Source organism: Fomitopsis serialis, assembly GCF_022376445.1.
Source record: "Fomitopsis serialis strain Sig1Antser10 chromosome Unknown B0H18scaffold_169, whole genome shotgun sequence".
Taxonomy (NCBI): Eukaryota; Fungi; Basidiomycota; class Agaricomycetes; order Polyporales; family Fomitopsidaceae; genus Fomitopsis; species Fomitopsis serialis.
Genome location: NW_025955129.1, coordinates 1 through 17,820, shown reverse-complemented (window position 1 = coordinate 17,820; position 17,820 = coordinate 1). Strand labels below are relative to the sequence as shown.

The 17,820-nt window shown below is 55.4% G+C and overlaps 6 protein-coding genes across 6 annotated transcripts; 4 read left to right on the top strand and 2 right to left on the bottom strand.

Annotated features, from left to right (window-relative positions):
• B0H18DRAFT_141375 (uncharacterized protein) lies at positions 1-1,490 on the top strand. The gene is made up of 7 exons (XM_048036831.1): positions 1-39; positions 111-211; positions 474-834; positions 886-999; positions 1,051-1,161; positions 1,259-1,286; positions 1,349-1,490. The coding sequence occupies exons 2-7, from the start codon at positions 205-207 to the stop codon at positions 1,406-1,408; spliced, it is 681 nt and encodes a 226-aa protein (XP_047886372.1). The 5' UTR covers positions 1-39; positions 111-204; the 3' UTR covers positions 1,409-1,490.
• Positions 1,491-3,189: 1,699 nt separating this feature from the next.
• Positions 3,190-5,286, bottom strand: B0H18DRAFT_1046426 (uncharacterized protein). The gene is made up of 7 exons (XM_048030793.1): positions 5,091-5,286; positions 4,972-5,031; positions 4,833-4,915; positions 3,991-4,751; positions 3,639-3,926; positions 3,454-3,510; positions 3,190-3,382 (listed from the first exon to the last, which is right to left on the bottom strand). The coding sequence occupies exons 3-6, from the start codon at positions 4,910-4,912 to the stop codon at positions 3,455-3,457; spliced, it is 1,185 nt and encodes a 394-aa protein (XP_047886371.1). The 5' UTR covers positions 4,913-4,915; positions 4,972-5,031; positions 5,091-5,286; the 3' UTR covers positions 3,190-3,382; position 3,454.
• Positions 5,287-8,630: 3,344 nt separating this feature from the next.
• On the top strand, positions 8,631-10,142 carry B0H18DRAFT_960006 (Neutral/alkaline non-lysosomal ceramidase-domain-containing protein; the record flags this gene model as incomplete). Its single annotated transcript, XM_048042896.1, has 8 exons — positions 8,631-8,844; positions 8,891-9,063; positions 9,129-9,183; positions 9,241-9,300; positions 9,427-9,528; positions 9,586-9,733; positions 9,774-9,895; positions 9,958-10,142. 8 exons carry the CDS (start codon positions 8,631-8,633, stop codon positions 10,140-10,142), a joined length of 1,059 nt encoding a protein of 352 aa, XP_047886370.1.
• Positions 10,143-10,297: 155 nt separating this feature from the next.
• B0H18DRAFT_141259 (uncharacterized protein) lies at positions 10,298-10,929 on the top strand. Its single transcript, XM_048036830.1, has 2 exons — positions 10,298-10,641; positions 10,694-10,929. The coding sequence occupies exons 1-2, from the start codon at positions 10,453-10,455 to the stop codon at positions 10,820-10,822; spliced, it is 318 nt and encodes a 105-aa protein (XP_047886369.1). The 5' UTR covers positions 10,298-10,452; the 3' UTR covers positions 10,823-10,929.
• B0H18DRAFT_960005 (uncharacterized protein) lies at positions 10,887-13,630 on the top strand (the record flags this gene model as incomplete). The annotated part of the gene is made up of 12 exons (XM_048042895.1): positions 10,887-10,931; positions 11,056-11,089; positions 11,197-11,245; positions 11,364-11,374; positions 11,508-11,525; positions 11,584-11,783; positions 11,842-12,330; positions 12,380-12,788; positions 12,839-13,012; positions 13,067-13,143; positions 13,196-13,497; positions 13,561-13,630. The coding sequence occupies 12 exons, from the start codon at positions 10,887-10,889 to the stop codon at positions 13,628-13,630; spliced, it is 1,878 nt and encodes a 625-aa protein (XP_047886368.1).
• Positions 13,631-15,005: 1,375 nt separating this feature from the next.
• Positions 15,006-17,791, bottom strand: B0H18DRAFT_141217 (uncharacterized protein). Its single transcript, XM_048036829.1, has one exon. The coding sequence runs from the start codon at positions 17,699-17,701 to the stop codon at positions 15,179-15,181; it is 2,523 nt and encodes an 840-aa protein (XP_047886367.1). The 5' UTR covers positions 17,702-17,791; the 3' UTR covers positions 15,006-15,178.
• Positions 17,792-17,820: the final 29 nt, after the last annotated feature.

Sequence of the window (17,820 nt, the reverse complement as noted above, 5' to 3'; positions counted from 1 at the left end):
CGACGCCGCGACGGAGTGGGTCGCGGGATATCTTGCCTAGTGAGTAGTGTGCCCAGTCATGAAGTTTTTGCTCGTACGTTACACAGTCTCTCATTTATTTACTGTTTCAGTGGACTGCGCGTAGTGATGCCACTGACTCCTTGAACGCGTGCCGACGATGCGAGACCCAGTTTGTGTCGAGTCGGCGGACGTGTCTATGGCTGTATGCGAGGTGCGTAACACGAGTGTCTGTTGTCCTAGTATTCTTCGGGGCTATTGGCGGGTTACCTTCCTGGCTCATGACGAACGTGCGTACGTTCAGCTCGCACGTTTGGCCACCGCGATGCTCCTGCAACGAGGTCTTGGACACTGGGTCATATTCAGGACGACTGCGGGAGCCGCAGCTCTGTGCATCGTGACGCATAGCCTGCGGTCCTCTGTATCTGTGTGGTCAAATTTTTCTTCTGTGTCTACGAAGCTGATCTCGGATTCAGTCCCTCGGAGACCACGGATTATCCCGATTGCCTCACTCGTTCCTCCCGGGTTGTTGCGGCGACCCTTCCACCTCTCTTCTGTGTGCTCGTACACCAGCCGACACTCTATAACAAAGTTTTTTTCGCTCCTTGGTAAGTTACTCGCTGCATCAGAATCTTCGTTGCTAGTCAGAGCCCCGAGTCGTCTCCTGCAGGTCGGGTCAAACTTCCAACTAAGTGCCACATACCGACACGGTACAGTAGCACTTTGCGCGTGGGCGAGCGGGACGGATGAGCGGGACGGATGGACGGACTCGTTCGTGCTCTCGAACCTTGGCTTACCGTCAATCCATACATACAGCTGGTCGTGGCTGCATGCGAGGTATGTCCTGTTAGCTTTCCACGGTGTCTAGTAGCTTACCCGATGTTGAAGAACTACCGCCTTTCCGCCTCGATGCTTCAACCTAGATACAGTTCTGTGGTCCGACACGCACAGCTCGAGATCAACCGTGCTTATCGCCGACCCGCCTATCTTCTACCGAATACTGTATGTTCATTCATTGCAATCAAATCCTGCCGTATCCCATCTGAATTCTAGCGCGTCAGAAGTTCTGCTGGGTCAGGACTCACCTGTCGTGGACCCGCTTCAGAGCTCGACGCAGATCAGTGCCCTACTGGACGGCGATCATGCAACAGCCGTTTACCGCATGTAGGTACGATGCTATGTCGGGTTCGTTCACGCTCACCTCTCGCCCGTATTTCCCCACTTCTTCGCTGCGAAACCCCATATACCCGCGAACGCGCAGGAGAAATGAACGGTGGCTGTGTCCAACTGTAAGGTTCATCCAATCAGCTTCACATTGCTGGCGTGCTCATCCACAGCGATCGTGACACAGATCTCCCGTCTTCACGCAGACTGGGTCGTGTTGTACGCACGATCTGTCTCGGGTTCCTAGCCTCCACTCAGAATTCCCGGCGACTCTACGTGATTCGTGTACGGACTAGCACTCACCGTGTCCCGTTTCTACCCAAATATATGCGTAGTCGGATTGCTGTGTGGAGTGGTGGATTGAAGTGAGGACTTTTATGTTCTCGCGGGGACGAGTGCCCGTCTCTAGAGTCAGGCCTGGGGACGAAGGGGGATGTGAGTTAACTGGTGCATCATATGCGATTCAATGAGTACTTCCCACAGCGGTGCTCAAAAAGCGATGAACGCGCTCTTCAGACGACTCGGAGCCGTCGATGCGGTATGGCGTTGCGGAATGTCATTACCTGTGGCGAGACGAGCGAGACGGAAGACAGGTCCTCGTCATCCTCGCTCTGCGCGTGCAGCTGTGTATCATCGCGCTGCAGCAACGCCGTGGTATCCGCGCGTGCACTCTGCTCGAGCCTATACGTCGTTAGTACACATGTCTCCTGGCAAAATCCAGCGGAAGATGCCTAGAACACACGGCGACGTGGTGACTCATGCATCATACGTAAGCCAATATGCATCCTCGCACGTATCGTAGGCACCCTGAATGAACACTGTTTCTTTTTCACGCTCGTCTCTCAGGTTCTTTTCTCTCATGAACAATCTCAGGCCACGGCTGGCTACACCCTAGCTTGTATGAAGAGGTTCATCCACCCCCCCCGCGTTCAATCGCTGACGCCTCCGGTTGCCGTCTCTCCAGCAGTGGGATACGCAGCCAACCACTCGTGGTGGCACGCGTCTCCATCATCTCATCACGCGCGATCTGTTCGATCGGCGTTGTTCCTCGTTCAGAGAGACATCTCTCCTCTCTGGACGCATGCGAAGCCTGCGCAACTCGACGGACTCTTCGTGGATAGATAGGGCCTTGGATATCTTGTGGCGACGTACTAGTAATCCACGCAGCTCTGGCAGCTCGAAATATTCACTGCTCGACACTTCCGACGACGCAGGCTTGTGCTGGCAACGAGCTATTTGCTCGTTGTCGAGCCCTAAGCTCCGGCGTGGCCCTTCGGCTACGATGCGACGATTCATTCTACCAGCCGACCCAGTGCTCTTCGTTGCTTCCGCACATGCACGCCAGGCGCAGAGTTTCTTCGCAGTCGACAAGAATACGGACCCGCGATAGTGGAGAAGATATTGTCAAGCCGCGGCGTGAGTCGTCCGTCGCGTTCGTTCGACCCAGGCGAGCTGTACATACACGTGCGATCCAACATCGCCCCAGTGAACAAGATCACCACTGCGCGAGACGGCGGGGACATCGGAGCCAAGAGCGTACACACAGTTGGGCATGTACGGAGGCAGCCGGGTGGTGGCAAGATCGGACAGGTAGTCACGCATGCTAACTAGAACTTCAGCGCAAAGTTAGTACGTTGTTACCGTGTGACTCGCGCGAGTACGAACCACAGTGGTCCTCCTGCTATTCACCCATGGCCGAAGCGTTTTAAACTTCGAGAGCCGTCTACCGCCACCGCTCGCAGGTAAGGGGGCGAACCCATCGCAGAGCGAACGTGTGTATTGAACGTAGAACAGAGCCAGAGGGAGGCTGCCCATCGCCACGCTAGGATGGTTCCCTTTGGAGACGGATAGCGATACATTGGAACGGTCTCGCGGCGCGTGCCCTGCGGTCGGTTATCGTCTAGCCTTACGACTGTGGAAGGAGCCGGAAGCTGTCAGTGTAGGGCCGATGAGGAGACTGATGTGGTACACTACTCAACGCGTCACCAAGACACGACGTGAGTGCTCAGCTCGTGCTTATCTTTCCGAGACCCGTGTTTCTAGCGTAGCATTTCGGAATAGATATTGAAACGACGGCATACATATTGCGCGAGGAATTCTGCACTCGCTCGTCCATCGTCTGCCGTTTTCTCTGCCTCCTCACATTCTGCATCTACGCCCCCCGACTTACGTCTTCGTTTCCTGCGACCGTCCTCACTCTGACCTGATCCGGCGATGCGATCTGGGTTGAGCTGATCAGCGGGCTGAGCAAGTCGCAGCCGGGCTTATGGATGAAGAAGCAATGTGCCTCACCTCAGAGTAAAAGCAAGGAAGTGTTAATGGTAATGTTCGATCGGGATCGGGATCGAACTTGAGTTTCAGAACGTTGTTACGGGCCAACCACGGTGCAAAAAGAGCGAATATGTGGATTTTGATCCCAGACATTATGTGGTTAGCCTCTGGCTCTACTTTTGACATAGAGAAGTAGACATCAACACCATTTTTTGGAAGCCGGTCATAGATGCCGCGCGAAAGCACGGCGTGGAATGTGGGAATAGACTTCGTCGTGTCTGCTGGGGAGGCAGGGACCTCATTTGCATCCTGGAGGATTCTAGATTGGTTGAGCCAGATGGAAAGCGAAATTCGCCGCAGATGCGGGCTGGTGATGTCGGACAGCAAGGCCTCGAGAGCCCTTTGTATGATCTGCGGCGACGAAGGAAGGCACAGGGCCAGGTCTAGTTCCTCCAGTGACGTGTTCGCTGATAATCGCGGTACGGCTTCGAAGGCTACGTTTACGTCGGTGAGCAATCATGATGAATTTCAGATACAGTGAGCGCTGAGGAACATTACCTTCACCTTGAAGATGCCACCACAAGAACTTCTCGAGTGCAGCTCCTGTAATTTGCAGTATGCTGGTAACATGTGCTATAAGTTCTGCACACGGTCGGCCCGTGAGCGAGATAACAAATTCTCGTAATTGATGGCATGTTCGCGAATGGAGCAATGTCAACAATTGTAGTGCGCGTCTCGAGCGCACGTTGTTGAGCTCGAATTTTGATAAGGAGTATCGAAGTGGGCGGACTGTGTGCACGCCAAGGGAAGGGTGCTGGAATGCTATTTCATCAAGAAGCACCTCTGAGAGGTTGGGTAGTGCATTGATCATCCTGCGAAGGTCGAGCGCGTGGTGAAAGCGGCAAAAACGAAGTTCCAGGACTCGCATCGAATCTTTGCAATTCGAGAGACGGAGGAAGTGCTGGGGGTTGATAGCCACCCAATCCGCATACCAGAGCACGAGGAGCGATAGTTGAGGTAACAAACCTAGGGGAATGTGCATTACCCAGGAGTGCGCGAACGTTCCATGAAGTCTCAGCGATGCGATTTGAACCTTGAAAAAGGGCAAGTATCTTGGTCGGGCGAGGAGTCTTGAGTATTGCATGAAACTCTCTTTATGGATAAATCGGTGATCGACCGCCATCGTAGGGAAGAGCGGGCGTGTAGCGCAGTACCACGCGTGGCAAACGAGGCAGCACCCCGCAAATGCCCTGGGATCATCCCAAAGGAAGTCGACGATGCGCTCGACAAGTTCGTGCGCAAAGCGCGGATAGTTGTCTCTGCACGCACAGGAAGTTAGCATAATTGGTATGTGTCACCTTCACTGATACTTGGACAGCATACATAGAATGGATACGCACCTTGAGTAGTACGTGGGCGGCTTGTAGTAAATCTCGAGCTTCTTGGCCATTTCGTCTTCGTTGTGCGTGGTACCGCCCATCTACTGAACGGCCATGCAAGTTGATCATGCGAGCTCGCACCTTACTGGGACGGACTCACCTAGTGCAAGCTTGAGTGCCGTTCAATCCAATTACCGACGGCAGACGCCAAGATACTCTACTGACACCACGCAAAGATCAGACGATGACTTGCCTGATAACATACGACTGTGATCTCACCGGAGCAAGGCGCCTCTAATTGAGCCGCGTCGGACGTGAGCGCGACAGTGACACTACTTGGAGAGGAAGTGGCAGTGGAGTACGAACGTCGTGAATCAGGATCGAAGGGATGCCCCGGTTGAGCGTAGAGATTGTATCAGGAAGGGCGACGCAAAAGTGGCTCTTGAACTCACACGCAGCGATAATCCTTTATGAATACGACTGAATGTGATGCATCGCATCAACGACACGGCCTCGAGCAGGCCTCGTGTGAGATCTAGAAGCATATTAGGTTCTGTCCTGCTCTGCTCGGACCGCCTCAGTGGCGAGTCCACGTCAATTGAGCGCTCGGCGCGACCATAGCAATGTATTGAACCTAAGTGGCGCATGTACAGTACATGGCCCGTGCATCAGTGAAAGGATCGTACTATCTCCTAGCTGCTGTTGTATGCTCCGTGCCCTCTTCCGGCTGCCCTTGGCCTAGAGATTGACGGTCTGCAGCTGGGGATCACTTACCAGGTCCGACGCATCAATGTCAAGGACACTGACGAGAATCCGCGCGTAGACTGGGAGTTGGCCAGCTGTTCCCCGTGCCCATCATGCGAGCTCCCTGTGACGTGAGAACGTGAGCGAGCGTGGCCTTCGAGTCTGTAATATCTCACCTTCAAACGACAGGCCAATCTCAACCTCTGAGCTGAACTCACAGCCTGGATGACCGTATCGAATGTGTGACTTTGCGAGGATGCGTGTTGCCGTCTGCCTTGTCCCCGCTCTGACCGTATCGTACGAGGGATCTGCGACATCATGATATGTTGGAGTATGTTCAGGCGCGCCTTCACGATGGCTCGAAGCGGGCTCTGGCCCACCCGACACGCAGCTAGAAACTTAGGTGATCGCCGACGGCCGACGCGCTCTGCGTGGTGTGTATATGAGACTAGGAGGGATAGCTGACTTGACAGAGCGCGGCAAAAAATCCCCTCTTTAGTCCAGTCAAAATGTCTTCAAAGCAGATGTCGACGCGCTGCGACGTACCGTGATATACCTGCGTCCCATTCTGACTCGGACTGACCTCCCGCGCGTCAACACACACCCGCTTCTGCGTGCTGGCCCTAATGGCCCTGCATCTACGTCGGGTTAGCCGCATCTTGAGGCAGGAATCGTAAGCCAGAAGCGGGATGCGCACCGACGAAGGGGTGTAGAGAAGGGCGGACAGCTCGGAAGTAGTATGTACCATGGACACCCCGCCACGTCTCCACCCCCGCCGCGCACTTCGACTCCCCCTCCCCGACACACCGCCGCGCTTTGGCGGAAGTCTCGATCGCATGAGACAGTTCGCAACCACAAGACACCCACCAACCACCGCGCCGCTCGCACGCACCGCGCTCGCGAAGCCGACGCTCGTGTGCTGCAGCGAGCTGTCGGAGCCACGGCGAAGTACACTTAGCGACAAAGCGCGACGACTCGATTCAGGGATGACCACTCACCGATTGAGTATGATCCGTGTGGCGGAATCGCAGAACTGAAGTTTCCCGGAGGTTAGCTGGCGCCGCAGAGCATAGTCGGAGCAAATGCAGCATACCAGAGCGACCGTTAAGCAGAACCGGGATGAAGCTACATGAGGATAAGGGCTGATGGCCTGGTAGTCCTATGAAGACGCGGCTCTGTGAATGGAAACGGCAAGCAGCATACTGAGTTTAGCGAACCAGCGGACACCTGCAGTGAGCTCGTTCCTCGACAGACCGCGTCTCCGAAATTTCCAGTGTCCACCTATCTAGCAAGCAAACACTAGAAGCGCACAGCATCGTTTTGGTTTCGACATCGCATGACTAGGATCGCGCGCATATATGCGCGAGCTAAGCGATGGGTACGTTATGTGGTATGCCCAAGCAATAAGTCAGCCACGGTGCGCGTGATGGTCGGAAAATACTGCCTGCTCGAGTACAATCAGCGGGATATACAGACTCAACCCTCAAGCGACGTACGCTGCACTACCCGCTTTACTCCTTCAGAAATGCCCCTCCACGGTTGAGTCGTACGTGAAGATTCACCTGCGTGTTAGATGTGTTCGTCTTCAGCCGCTCGACAGGCCCGATGAGCCCGCATGACGCTGCGGAAGATGATTACCAGTGCTTACGACTGGCTAGGCTAAGTACCGGCAGGAAGCGCGTATAGGGCAGCAGGGCGGGGAGGGATGGGCAAGAACTACGTGACTTGCATAACACGTAGTGCCCTCCAACTTGACGCGTGACGAGCACGCGCGAGGTCGATGACGTTGAGCATGTGGTACTTGCCTCGCAGACGCAGCCATTGCTATGTCGTGTGATGGAGGTTGATACTGAGGGCAGCGTCGATCCTCGATGTTGATCTTGAGGCGCAAGATCCAAGATTGGGCTTGAGGAGAAACAGATATGTCGCCAGCGTTCGCAGCGCGGTGAGCTAGTAGAGGCGCACGATGCTGCAACTGAATGGCACAGTGCACGGTGATCGATATGGTGGTGAACGACAAGAGGGAACAGAGGCGCTGGAGAGCGACCTCAGGGACCAAGACGCGACGCGCATCAACTCAGACCAACACCTTCACTGGCACACCCGTCACTCACAAAACTCGTTCGGAGTCGACTACGCTCTACCTGAGGCTACGCCGAAAAGCTGTTACGATCGAACAGCTGGGATTGAAGAGGACGGGGGACTACGAAGCTGATCTCGAGATCAGTGCTTCGAGCGCGTGATACTTCCTGGCAGCTGCGGGTATGAAGGTATTTTTCGTTGTTTATTCAAGTCCTGGTCCCAAGACCGTCCTTATCTGGCCGATCGCAACTCCCAAGTCCGCGAATCGCCCGCATACCCAAGTCCTCGTCCCGATTTTGCACATTTCTAAGTTTCCAAGTTGTAACTTCCTACCTCGCTCAGGTGCAATACTGAAGCCGCAAGTCTGGAGGCAGACACCCCTAGTACCTATTCTACAGTGCATTGCAGCAGGATCGATGTACTGAAGTACCCAGGCCTAAGTCGCAACACCTAAGTCCCAAGTCACATGACCCGATCCGCCAAGTCGCAACACCGAAGTCCTAGGTCACAAACAGTCTGTACCCAAGTCGCAGCACCAGAGTCTGTAGCACTTACATACACAGTCACTGTAATGCTCATGGTCGCACTGCTGTAGCCAGAGATTCGCCACACGCGGCACAAGGGCGATATCCAGTTGGTCCTTTCTGGGCCCCGTTAGCGCCCGTCCCAGCCGTGCGTTCCCGCGCCGCATGCAGCGTCGGTCCCCTCCCCGACATTCGCTTCTTTCCTTCATCGCATCCCGCGGGATCTCAAGGCCTCACGCGCGGCTTCCAGCAGCAAAAGGACGGACAGGCCATCAGCCACAGAACCAACGAGGACATCTACTTCGAGCACAGGCAAAGGCCGCATCAGGAACCTCCTCGGTACGTGTCCTGCCCTTCTCACCCGCCTCCCCTCCGAGCCCTCCAACCGCGTCGTCTTCATCAACGCCGGTAAGCCATCCCTTTCTCTCCACACCTTCTCACACCTACACTCATCCCCGCAGACATCGGCATGGGCGACACCGGCATTCGACGCTCGATCATCCACTGCCTCTCCCACGAATACCCTGACCTATACACCCACACAAACATTGCGCTCGTCGCGACGCACTCGCACGCGGGGGTCGGGGGCTACCTCGAGAACCTCCTCCCGCACATCGCCTTGCTGGGCTACGTCCCCCAGACCGCAGAGGCCATCGTCGAGGGCACCGTCCTCGCCGTCCGGCGTGCGCACGCGAGCCTCGCTCCGGCTCGGGAACGCGACCATGGTAGGAGCGAATATCAACAGGTCGCTGAGCGCGTATCTGGCGAACCCCGAGGAGGAGAGGGCCCAGTATGAAGCGGATGTGGATAAGGAGATGGCGGTGCTGCGGTTCGAGGACGCGGAGGGGAGCACGAGGGGGTTCTTGAGCTTCTTCCCCGTTCATGGCACGAGCCTGTATCAGGTACGCACGCGCGCCGTCGTCCCGCACCCCCACTGCACAACTGACGACTCACCGGTACCTCACAGAACAACACCCTCATCAACGGCGATAACAAGGGGATGGCAGCCTACCTATACGAGGGTAGGCATCCCGCGGTTCACGCGCAGTGTGTATCGCACTGACAGAGTTGCCTCGCAGCCATGGTTGAGCCGGACGCAATACCCGGACAGACGAACTTCATCGCCGGTTTCACCCAATGTACGTCCTGCCCTCCCATCCATCTAAGTCCCAATACCCTAGCCAACGTCGGCGATACCAGCCCGAACACGTCAGTCCTCGCGGGCTCTCAGTGTACCCATCACATCTCGCTAACCGTCCCCGCAGCCTCGGCGCCGTCTGCCAGAGCCCTGGGAAGCCTTGGGATGGCCAGCCGCGCGACTTCGAGCACTCCACGTGCGGAAACACGACGCAGGACTGCCGCGGCCGGTAAGTCGTCCTCCGCATCTGCGTCCGCTGCATATTGAATGCAGACGCGCGATGCAGCGGCCCGGGCTTCCGCACCTCGGACCTTCGAGTCGAATAGGATCATCGCGCAGCTCCAGGTCGATGGCGCGAGGAGTGTGATGGACCGCCCTGAGGACATGATGCCTGTTGCTGGGCCGGTGAAAGCGGTGCATACGCACGCGGACTTGTGAGTGCACGCAGGTTGTCAGTCACGGTTCCGATTCCAGCGCTGTGATCGAGATGTCGCCTCGCCGGGGCGAATACACCCTCCGCACGTCTGACATTCTCAACGTCATTGCGCGCGAAAGCGCCAGCCATTTCCCGGGCAATACAGTCGCTCCTGATCTGGGTAAGTACAACTCCATTTGCGGAGGCTCCAGATTGAACGTGGCTTGCTAATATTGGACGCAGGGCCGAAGATGTACAACACGATGGCATCTTCCGAGTCTAATGGCAGCAAGGGTTCGACGCGGCTACATATGGATATGGCTGATGCCGCGAACATCATGCTTTATGCCGCGCCACCCGTCGCGAGGGCCATGTCGAAGCAGAGGGGAGGGCGGTTGCAGGACATGCCTGGCTTATGCGTCGTTTGAGACTCGGTGGTGGACCTCGCTCACGTTCGCAGCTTCCTGAATGACACCGCACGCCGTGTGTTCTACTGACTAAATGCACTCAACCGCTCAGAGGACATTGTCCGCGCGCGGCTGCGCACCCTCGCTGCTCGGCGCCGAAGAGCGCAGGTTCACGATTGAGAACGGTGCGTGTCGGTCTCAGACCCTCTGCAGGCGGCAACTTATGCCCCGCAGCCGTGCTCCCCGGCTCAGAGTGGTACATCTGCGACGTCGGCGGGAGCAGGAATAGCCGCCCAGTGTCATCTTCCTCGTGCGCCTCGCGTTTGATCTCATGCTCGAGGAGGACACCAGAGTCAACTGCCTGGTGTGTGTGCCCTGCCCTCCCCGCCTTCTTTTCTTCATGGTTTTGATCGCACCGTGCGTATCATCGACGAACGTCCCAATGTCGACTCTGGCTGGCTCGTTCCATGCGCAGCTGTCGACATGGCGGTTCACTTCCTGGCGACTCCTTGCGGGTCAGGTGAGTCTTGTCGTGCCATGCTGTCCTTGTCCTTGTCCTCTACATATCATAGGGCCCTGCACCTCATCGCACTCTGCATACCCGGCGCTGGTCTCTCATGCAGCAGACACCCACCTCCCTGTGCTCTCGCATGTTCATGTTATGTTCGTTCTCCGTGCCATTACCCTATTTATACCCATAGTCAGTCCACCCGCGCCCTTCTCATGTAGTGTTAGCCTCTTTGTCTGCTGGGCACCATAGCTTACATGTCGTCCATACACTTTGGCAATCCATACAGCCTTGAGAGTCTAGTGAGGTTCATCACCTGTGTGCTCTGGTCTGGCAATCTGTGCTCCCCTATTGTTCATCCCGCTGCAGAGTATAGATGCAGATGTTCATCTCTTAGACTTTAGTGCGCTGCCCCAAATTTGGCAGGTCGGCCATGCCTCGGAGTTACCCAATCTGGCCTGTGAGCTGGCAAGCCACTCATGCATTCGCTGCCTGTCTCTTCTCCAGTAGCCTCATTACGACACACCTTGTTGTCGGGGCTCATACTTGCTCTTTAACCTGCGACAGGCAGTCGCACTGCTATACACACCCTACTCTATCACTTCTTAGCCAACTGGTGAGTCGCAATTTGGGGTTCCGAGTTACCCTCGTCGCAGCGATTTGCAGGCTCAATGATTGCTGTTCGAACTAGTTCGCCCCTCGTTAGATTCGACCGTAAATAATTACCCCATAAGTGGGCATAAAGGTAAGCTCTAGGCAACCAATAGCTCTGTGAACACCTTCTGAATTGGGTCGCTTTGCTTTGCTATAGCTCTAAGCTGACGATACCACTCACTACCTCATCCTCCCTTAATTTGGACGATCATATTTCTGTGCAGTATACCAGGCTTGCATTGGTGAGTGAGCTCTATAGGTCTTGTTGTCTATTTCCTGATTGTTGGCATACCTCGGTAGTGAATATACGAACTATGGATTTCTCCAATCTGCCACCCGAGCAGATGTCCCTCATGAGGCAGTTCGCTGCCATGATGTTTCCGAATGGAGCTCAAGCTCCGAGTCCTCTGTTGGGACCACCTCAGATGCCTCCCACTTTGAACCTGCAGCCTCCATCGCTACCTCAGGCTGTTGCCCCAGCTGCGGGAATTCAAGGCCAGGTAGGCGATTAGACATTCATGATTGATTCTGTTATTTAACACAGTATTGATGCTGCAGGCGAGCACTTCCCCGAGTATTGGTCCACTGCCTGGCGTCGCACCGAATCTCTCCGCGTGGGGTGCTGGCCCAACTGGGCTCGCACCACCGCCATCTCAGCTGCAGCCCGGTTACCTACAGCCTCCTAGCCTCGCGCCGTATACAAGCAGTCGGCTGCCACCGGCTGGTGTTGCCACCGACCATCCTGCACCGCAGGCCAGCCCACCGACTCAATCTGGGTTTCAGCCAATTCTAGGGCTGAACCACCTCGAGCCTGGTGCTGCACCGCGCGTGAATCATGCTTGCTTGTCGTCCTCCCAGTCTACACAAGCCTCCCGGCCTGCAGCGCGCGCTGCTGCGGGATCATTGAGTACCCGTCGGCCGCGGACCCGAGGTGTTGCTCAGCCAGCCCCAGTACTCCCGCGCCCAGCAGATGCTCATATTATCCCTGCTGCTGGCAACGGAGGCGAGGACCTTGTGAAGATCAAATGCCAGGTTTATCCTGCACCAGTGAGTCGCTCAATCCTCTCCATCGATCCTGAGCTCATTGTGGCTGCAGACTAGTGATCGGACCGAGCTTCTGGTCTACGACTGCAAAGCAGATACATGGGCAACTAATCTTCATGAGCGGGGTCTCTGTGTAGACTTTGAACTTCCAGCGTCGACTTCTGTGGTAGTTCTCGCGAAGCTGATGCTCGATGCCATGCGCGACCACCCGACTCAGCTACAGCTCCGCTGGGCAATACACCTTCTGCACGAGCATGAGCAGGTACCATTCCAGTTGTTGGGTTTGCGGAACAAGGGCCAGCCCCGCAAACTCAAGAACAGCGCACTCGGGAAACATATTGGACTTGTCCCGCACTCGCTGACTGCGACCCAGACGATCCAGACATTATTGGATGCGAAGAAGCTCTTCGGCCATCGCAAATACTGCATGAGTAGCAGTAACCAGTTCATCGTTCGCTTTGGTGAGCCGAATGCAATTATAGTTCCGACTTGGCTGACAAAACTCAATCAGTGGCGACGGAGACCTTTACTGCTGTTCTTTCGCACTCCAATGGGCTCATACCCCGGACCCACACATGCATCGCAAGCAAACTATATCACGAGTTTGCTTCTGATAGCCCGACTGCGCGCCAGGCTGAAGGCTCCCCACTTCCTTTGTGCGAGGGATGCGACTTAGATCTTGATGGTGCGCTCTTGCAGACTGCACACCATCGTAACAGTGAAATAATTGGCCTCTTAGCTACCACTGAGCCAGGGTCGCCTTATTCAGCTTTTGCTGCTGACGATTTCATGCAAGACGACTCAGAAAACAGATGGGTATGGTACTGCCTTTCGTCAAAAGCAAGAGCTAATCATGCATCGCACATAGATGCCAACAGCTCTTCGGCGAACAGTGACTGAACCCTCGGCTTCAGCTGCATATATCCCTCGAGTGATCTGGGAAGGCGAATGGGTCGGTCAAACAACCTCTGCGAGCATCGACGAGGTTCCTGCCACAATTGAGGAGTTGCGAGCTGTTATGCAACGCAGTCCCATGTCCGACAGGACACCGATCAACATAGAAGGTCAAACGATGCCTGAGCTTGTGGCTGGTCTCAAGGATCTACTTCGTCGATGCGTCCAGAGGAGCGACTTCACTGATGTCATCAACAAACCAGTGCAATTCCGAATGTAAGTGACAAGTGCAAACTTACGAATTGTGGCAGACGAGCTTAAATATCGAATTGTGTGCAGGGTACAGCCTAGTGGTGACACCCTAAGCCTCGGCGAGGGAGTTGATCGCAAGGTTTGGCATACAGCCTAAGGTAGAGGACGCCAGGTACCACCCCCCCTTATGTAAGCCGCCCGCCACCAACCTCGACGACCTCAATAACATCGGGCAGCCTATGGTTTATGCCCATTTGATCTATGGACACTGATTACGAGCTGACTTGGGTTGGGATCCATAGAAAAAAAATACAGTACATGTAAAATTCATAGCAGAATTACAGAAAGACCTCAAGTTGACGGAAACACTTGTTTCTGCGTGTTCGTCAAGAAACGGCAGGGCTCAGGAATTCTGGCCGACGCAGTTTGTCCAGTCACGTGACCTAGGCGCCCACCGTGGCGCCCACCGAAAGTGTGACGAAACAATGCAATAAACCCAGCAGAACTTCGCTTTAACATGGGCAGGAAGTCCAAGGCCCGCATCGCTCGCACAAGGAATGCAGCTGTAGCCCGCTCAGCCCAAATTCACCACGGAACAAGTGATGAACCCCACCTCAGCTCTGTCAGAACCAGTTCAGAAGCTCGAGAAGCCGGCGACTCGGAGGAACCATGTGCAAGCACACCTTCATTTACCATCGCTTCGCCTTCTCCGCTTGATAGCGAGCTCAATGATGAGCAGGGATACCTAGAGATTTCGTCAGAAGATGAACCATTTGAGGACAATGGTTCTGTCTCGGACTCAGAATCCGAGTGCAGTGAAGACAGTGACATCGAGATGGACGATACATCCGAAATTGGACGCGAAGCGATACTCCTGCGCTTTAGCGAGACACTGCAAGAAGCACACAACACGGCGGTTGCGAGAGAGACGACGTACCGAGCAGGCCACAATCGGCCACACCATTACTTCAAGAATGCACCACGGACCAAGCGACGATACGCAGAGCGCGCGAGAGCCCTTGACAGGCAGGGATACAAGTCAATCACAAGTTGGTTCACGGTTCAGTCTATGTAACGTACTCAAATCACGCCCGCAGATGCAGTGTATCCAATCTCTATTCAGGAGAGTATCGTATACGCATAGGGCATCTTTAGGCAGTAATAGTGAGGTAGTTAAGGCTAAGGTAAGTGCGCTGGCGCGCCATACGAGACGAGAGAGCAAACATAGCCAAACATACATGATAAGATATACTATAACGGGTAGGTCTTGATGACACCCGAATAGACCCGTTACACTCTCCCCCACTGGACTCGTCTCGCGAGTCCCAGCGAAAGACAATGAAGAGAACATACCATGCATATCTTCTTGTAAGAGATTACTCACCTCAGGTACAGGTAAGATAAACTGTGGGCCGGGTCTCGGAACACAGCAATCTATGTAGCGCCCACAGGGTCTCCGTGAGCTGACTACATCCTGAAAGTACCCGAGATAGAGCAATCAATGTAGTGAACATCCCATATGGATGTACACAGCATGATCTCGTGGGCATTGAGTATGTTCAACCATCTGTGGTAGAACATACTGCAACAGGTATGAAAGAAACATAAAAGAAAAGAAAACATATCATCGCGCCAGCGTACTACTCGCCTGCACCTGAACATACAATGTGTTCAGGCATACAGGAGAGCCTCAAAAAGCGGACTACTACTCTGAGTAGTAGTCACCACCATCATCATCATCATAGTCACCATCCTCGTCATCATAGTCATCATAGTCTTCGGCAGAATATGCAGAAGCACCAGATGCAGACGAGGCCATAGGTGAGCTATGGTCATACGAGTCTGACTCATAATAGTCATCAGAGACTACTACTGAGTCGACCTCGTCATCACCTGGACCACCATCATGTTCCAAAGCCTGAGAGTGCTCGGACTCAACATCATCGTGGTCAGATGGTATGTCAGGGGTGGAATCGTAAGACTCATCACCATCTGATTGACTCCAAGTCGAAGTCGGGACAAATCCACCACCCATGCCATAGAATACTGACCTACCAGCAGTAACATCGACTGCTGGTTGGTAAGTAGCTACGAAGGGCACTGATTGATCCCAGAGCTGAGCATAGACCCATTCACGGAGTGGTCGTAGCAACCGAGGCTCGGACCACGATAGTTCGTAGTCTATCGGCCGCACTTCCACAGCCCGTTGGAAGTGATCGCGGGCTCTCTGAGCCGCTCGGGTGTACGACTCCGGTCGCGGAGACATGTCATTGAGGACATCTCCCCAGTCGAGGCCGCTGACCTTGAGTTCAGCCCATGCCTTCCAGTCCCCAGCTTGCTCGGCCTTCGCAGCCTGAGCCAGCTTGAGTTCGAACCGGTCGGTCACGAAACTGAAACACTCGGCTCGCAGGTGCTCAGCAGTCGGCCACCGAGTATCATCAATATACTCGGAGCGCGCGCCCGCTGTTGGAATGGTACCAATCATGTCGAAGATACCACGCGACATGCTCGGCTTCGAGAATGTCGTCGCAGGTACATGGGTCTGTACATCAAGCCTCGCGCTCGATGTCCAGACCACATGTGTCTCGTCTACTCGTTCCGACCCCAGTACATCGCGACTCGATGTACTGGTATTCGTCCGAGTCAAGCGGTCACGATTTGCCGTGCCGCTCCCTTCCCCCCTTTGGACTGAACCTCCCCGGTAATCGGTGAAGGCGACAGTCTTGTCGCGTACACGCGAGGTTGAATCCTCGTGGATACGGCGATAGCCTGGTCGCGCGGAAGGTTGTTCATGTTCCGTCAGCGGACGTGAGCGTTCTGTCGACGTCGGCCTTGTTGTTGAGCCCACCGAGGTCGGTACATCCATCGTGGATGTATCGTGCCTCTTGTGGCGCGATACCTGGTCCGTGCGGGTGCGGGACGAAGTAGCCACACCATCAGGCAGGCGTGGCGACTCGGTCTGTGCCGTACTGGTACTCGCTCGCTTGCTAGCTGACGAGTACCGGGCGATGAGCTCCAGGCGCTTTGATTCCAGCTCGGCCATCGAGTACGATGAGGTCAGTACGTCCGGCGATTCGGACGTACTGTGCCTCGTCGATTGCTCGACGACCCGCTTGGCAGTCTTGGCGGTCGAGGTCGTGCGCACGCGCGAGGTCGATTCCTCGTACGTGCGGCGGGTATCCGACGTGTAGGGTCTCGACACAGGTGCGTCGAGGTTGGACTTGCGTCCGTGCAGGTCTCGGCCATCGCGTTGACTCGTACTTGATGTCGGTCGGGCCGTGGATCGCGAAGAAGTCAGTACACCTGGCTCAGGTGTACTGCCCTTCTCGTCTTCATTGGCCTTGTCAAGCTTCTCGTTCGTCGCGAAGCTGACCGACTTGCTGGTCTGAGTGTCGGACGACCTGCCCGGCTTCCTAGTCTTCGACGAGGCTGACTGACGTGAGGATGACAGTACATCCGACAGAGTGGGTGTACTGCCTTCCTTCACGCCGTCGTGCTCGCGCGGGGCGGTCTTGTCGCGAACCTCGCGTGTTGTCGAGGCTAATGTGTGCCGTGGTGTCGACGAGCTCGCTGTGCTCGGCGACGGCATCTTGACGGGGGATGTACCGTGCACGTCCGAGGTCGACTCTTTGTGCGCACGGATCGGAGCTTGATCACGTAGTGCGGGGGGCCTGTACCGCTCGTACGAGCTCGAGTGATACGGCTTGTCTTGCGCACGGGTTACAGTACTCGAGGATGGGGCTGCCGACGAAGTCAGTACATCCTTCGAGTTGGATGTACTGTCCTTCGCTGAGCACTCGTCCATCGTAGTCGGATCCTTGATGCCGGACGACACGGCCAGTGTCGACTCGGGAGACTTACATTCCGTTGACATGGAGGCAGTCAACATGCTTCTGAACGCGTCGACTGCAGCCTTGTCACCGGTGTTGATCTCGCCGGATACGTTGAGCAACGAGCTCTCCGTATGCGGTGATGTCTTGAAGACAGGTGTAGGCGAGTCTGCCTCTCGCGGTGTCGAACCAGTGGCAGACGTCAATGCGGATGAGTCGATCGACGTGCTCAGAGGTACGTCGATGGCGACAACATCGCAAGCGTTGGGCTCGCCGTGTACGGTGAGTGAGGTGCTCGCCATACGAGACGAGGATGTCTTGACGATGGTGTCAGACGCGTCGGTCATGTTGGATCGTACGCCAATCGCGTCGCTGGGCATTGCATTGGCGATGTACATGTCGGATATGCTCTTGGGTGCATCCGACAGGGCGCTATTGCTGCGTGATGTACCCACGACGAGCGACGGGCTCGTCGTGTAGCACTTCGGCTGCGGGATAGGGAGAGCCGGTGGCGAAG

Excerpts from the sequence above, each read along its gene's own strand:
- B0H18DRAFT_141259 (XM_048036830.1), top strand. The coding sequence starts at position 10,453 with ATGCTCGAGGAGGACACCAGAGTCAACTGCCTGGTGTGTGTGCCCTGC. Across the intron at positions 10,642-10,693 it reads GGCGACTCCTTGCGGGTCAG|GGCCCTGCACCTCATCGCAC; the intron begins GTGAGTCTTGTC and ends TACATATCATAG.
- B0H18DRAFT_141217 (XM_048036829.1), bottom strand. The coding sequence starts at position 17,701 with ATGTACATCGCCAATGCAATGCCCAGCGACGCGATTGGCGTACGATCC.
- B0H18DRAFT_1046426 (XM_048030793.1), bottom strand. The coding sequence starts at position 4,912 with ATGGGCGGTACCACGCACAACGAAGACGAAATGGCCAAGAAGCTCGAG. Across the intron at positions 4,752-4,832 it reads CCGCCCACGTACTACTCAAG|AGACAACTATCCGCGCTTTG; the intron begins GTGCGTATCCAT and ends CTGTGCGTGCAG. Across the intron at positions 3,511-3,638 it reads TGACCGGCTTCCAAAAAATG|TTCGATCCCGATCCCGATCG; the intron begins GTGTTGATGTCT and ends CTGAAACTCAAG.
- B0H18DRAFT_141375 (XM_048036831.1), top strand. Across the intron at positions 835-885 it reads TGGTCGTGGCTGCATGCGAG|AACTACCGCCTTTCCGCCTC; the intron begins GTATGTCCTGTT and ends CCGATGTTGAAG. Across the intron at positions 1,162-1,258 it reads GCAACAGCCGTTTACCGCAT|GAGAAATGAACGGTGGCTGT; the intron begins GTAGGTACGATG and ends GCGAACGCGCAG.